Source organism: Gymnoscopelus microlampas, assembly GCF_963454915.1.
Source record: "Gymnoscopelus microlampas genome assembly, chromosome: 18".
NCBI classification, from domain to species: domain Eukaryota; kingdom Metazoa; phylum Chordata; class Actinopteri; order Myctophiformes; family Myctophidae; genus Gymnoscopelus; species Gymnoscopelus microlampas.
This window is the reverse complement of record NC_139955.1, coordinates 23520545-23523028: the sequence shown is the minus strand read 5'-3', so window position 1 is coordinate 23523028 and position 2484 is coordinate 23520545. Positions and strand designations below refer to the sequence as shown.

Sequence of the window (2484 nt, the reverse complement as noted above, 5' to 3'; positions counted from 1 at the left end):
CACACACACACACACACACACACACACACACACACACACACACACACACACACAATCAAGGAAGGCTACAGGCATGCATATAAATCATCTCATGACTACCAAGTATGGACCATATTGATAGTGCTCTCTCATCTCTAGATCTATCCCTGAGACTTCTGAAATCTTTTGAGGCTGGCCTTCTGCCTTCAGTGCTAACCACCATGTTTAAAAGAAAAGAGTCTTCTCTATCCCTTTATGCACATAGACTGTGGAAATGCATTCATGAGTTTCTGGAAACAGTCTCCACTGATTAAAATTCTCAAAGTATTCTCTTTTCACAATTGCTTTTCACAAGTTTTCTTTTTTGTCTTCAAAAGTTTAATTTTTTCATTTTATTTCACTGTGTGTATTAAACCTAGAGTTTTCAAGTCAAATCAAATCAAATGTATTTACATAAAGCACATTTAAAAACAACTCCCTCTCGACCAAAGGGCTGTACAGAACAATGAGGTAATAATCATAGACATATAAACATACAACGAGACATACAACTCAGAGGCATAAATAATCAATCAGCAATAAAATGCAAATAAACAACCATCATTAAAAATTATAAAAATATAATAAACGTGAATCAGGTCCAGTACTCTGTGGCCCCGTTACTTTTCCTTGAACGGTATTCTAGCATATTTTAATGAGCCTTCAATTTTGTTACTATACAAGAGCATAGGTGCATTAAAGGTGCAATAATAAACCTTCCTCATCATCATCATCATCACCTTTCCTTTCTTCTTCTGGCCTCCAGACTCCCGCAGCACTCCGGCCTCTCCTTCTTCTCCCATGAGAAGACTCCAACTCCAGGGAGACACGGTCATATCAGGGCCTGGCATCCTGGCCACGCGCCCGGGCTCCGGTGGCCGCCGTAAGCTGGGTTCTTCCCGTCATGGCTGGAGGCTGGGCACGGCCAGAGATGGCGTCTCCGGGGTCTCCCAGTCCTTCAGTCCCGGGGATCATAAGACCCAGCCCCGCCTGCGTCTCCGCTCCAGCCAGCATGACATCCCGTGGGAGGGAGAGAAGGCCGATGAAACCACCCCCAAGGAGGCTGAAGCAGCAGTGTCCAGTCAGGAGAGCATTGCCGAGGATGGAGAGAGAGGTGAGTGGAGAAGACGGCATGGTTTACACAGAAAAGTCTGCAGTATGTGTGTGAGCGCATTTGTGTGTAAAATCCCGAGTATTACCCTTGACCCTTACAAGTTTATTTTTACATACTGTGTATGATTGTGTGTATACTATAAAAATGTGCTATTTATTTATTTATTTTGATTGACCTACAGTATATGTGCACAGCAGCTGTGTTATCTTATGTAACTTTACCATTGCCTTTCAGACAACCAACATTCCAGCAGCAGCAATCTGACAGACTAAGAGCTATGGTCAACGTTTGCTCCAAAAAAAACATGTTTTACATATCCATTATCCATAGCAATTTACCCAAACTATTTGTTGTTGCAACACTTATGTATTTATTCAGTGGATGGACCATATTGGAGATTTGCTTTGTATTAAGACATTCTTAAGTGAATAAATTCTTAAGCTGATGAATGTTATCTGAGTTACCTGCAGAAACCCTGCATCTGTCAACCCCCTACCAGAGACGTTCGAAGCAGCTGGGTGTGCACGATTCACCTCTGTAGATAATATTGAAGTAGATATCACAGGTCCCTGCATCCCTAATGGTGGAAGTGGTTTAACAAATGTTTTCACAAAAGTGATGATGCTGGCAGAAAGTAAAATCCTGCTCAAAATTAGCACAAAAAAAATCAGTTGAGTTTAAATACTGAACAACATTTAGTACAAAATACATATATCTTAAAATATAGGGCTTGGAAGAAATTATATGTTCTCTTCCATTGGCCACTGTAAGTTGAGCTAATGCTATTAAAAAAATACCCCATTGACTTCCATTATAAAATGAAAGTTTGAATAAAAACATATGTGGGAAAAAAAAACATTTGTGGAGGTACTAAGTTGGCAGTGTGCACAAAAATGTGGTGCTGATTACTCCAGCGGTTTGTGAGATTAACTCTGAACAAACACAGACAGACAGACCGACCAGCCTCCTATGGAGAAAAACAAATAATGCACATCCTCCGTTCCTTGGTGCTGAGCTTTAACTGCAAAACAGTAATATAAGAGAACAAAGCGGGGCTCGCACTCACTTTTCCAATGCTCCAAGGTGTATTAACAAACAGCAGATAGTATACAACGTGTCTACCCTTTCGGTCTTTTTCAAGTATCATACTTGAAAAAGACCGAAAGGGTCGAAACGTTGTATACTATCTGCTGTTTGTTAATAAACCTTGGAGCATTTAAAACGTGAGTGCGAGCTCCGCTTTCTCAGCCTCCTATGGAACCATGCGCGCCATAGAATTTTAACTAGCGATGTGTGTTAGAGTTCTCAAATGAAAGGTCTTGTGGATTGTATCAGAGAATAAGTTGTATGTT

The 2484-nt window shown here is 40.8% G+C and overlaps 1 protein-coding gene across 1 annotated transcript in view; it reads left to right on the top strand.

The window, feature by feature from the left end:
• ccdc88b (coiled-coil domain containing 88B) overlaps positions 1-1571 on the top strand; it is a 39320-nt gene extending 37749 nt beyond the window's left edge. The window contains exons 27-28 of the mRNA XM_084085954.1: positions 785-1132; positions 1367-1571. Coding sequence (XP_083942080.1) covers positions 785-1132; positions 1367-1404 — 386 coding nt within the window. The 3' untranslated portion in view covers positions 1405-1571. The remainder of the gene's footprint in view (positions 1-784; positions 1133-1366) is intronic.
• The last annotated feature ends 913 nt before the right edge of the window (positions 1572-2484 follow it).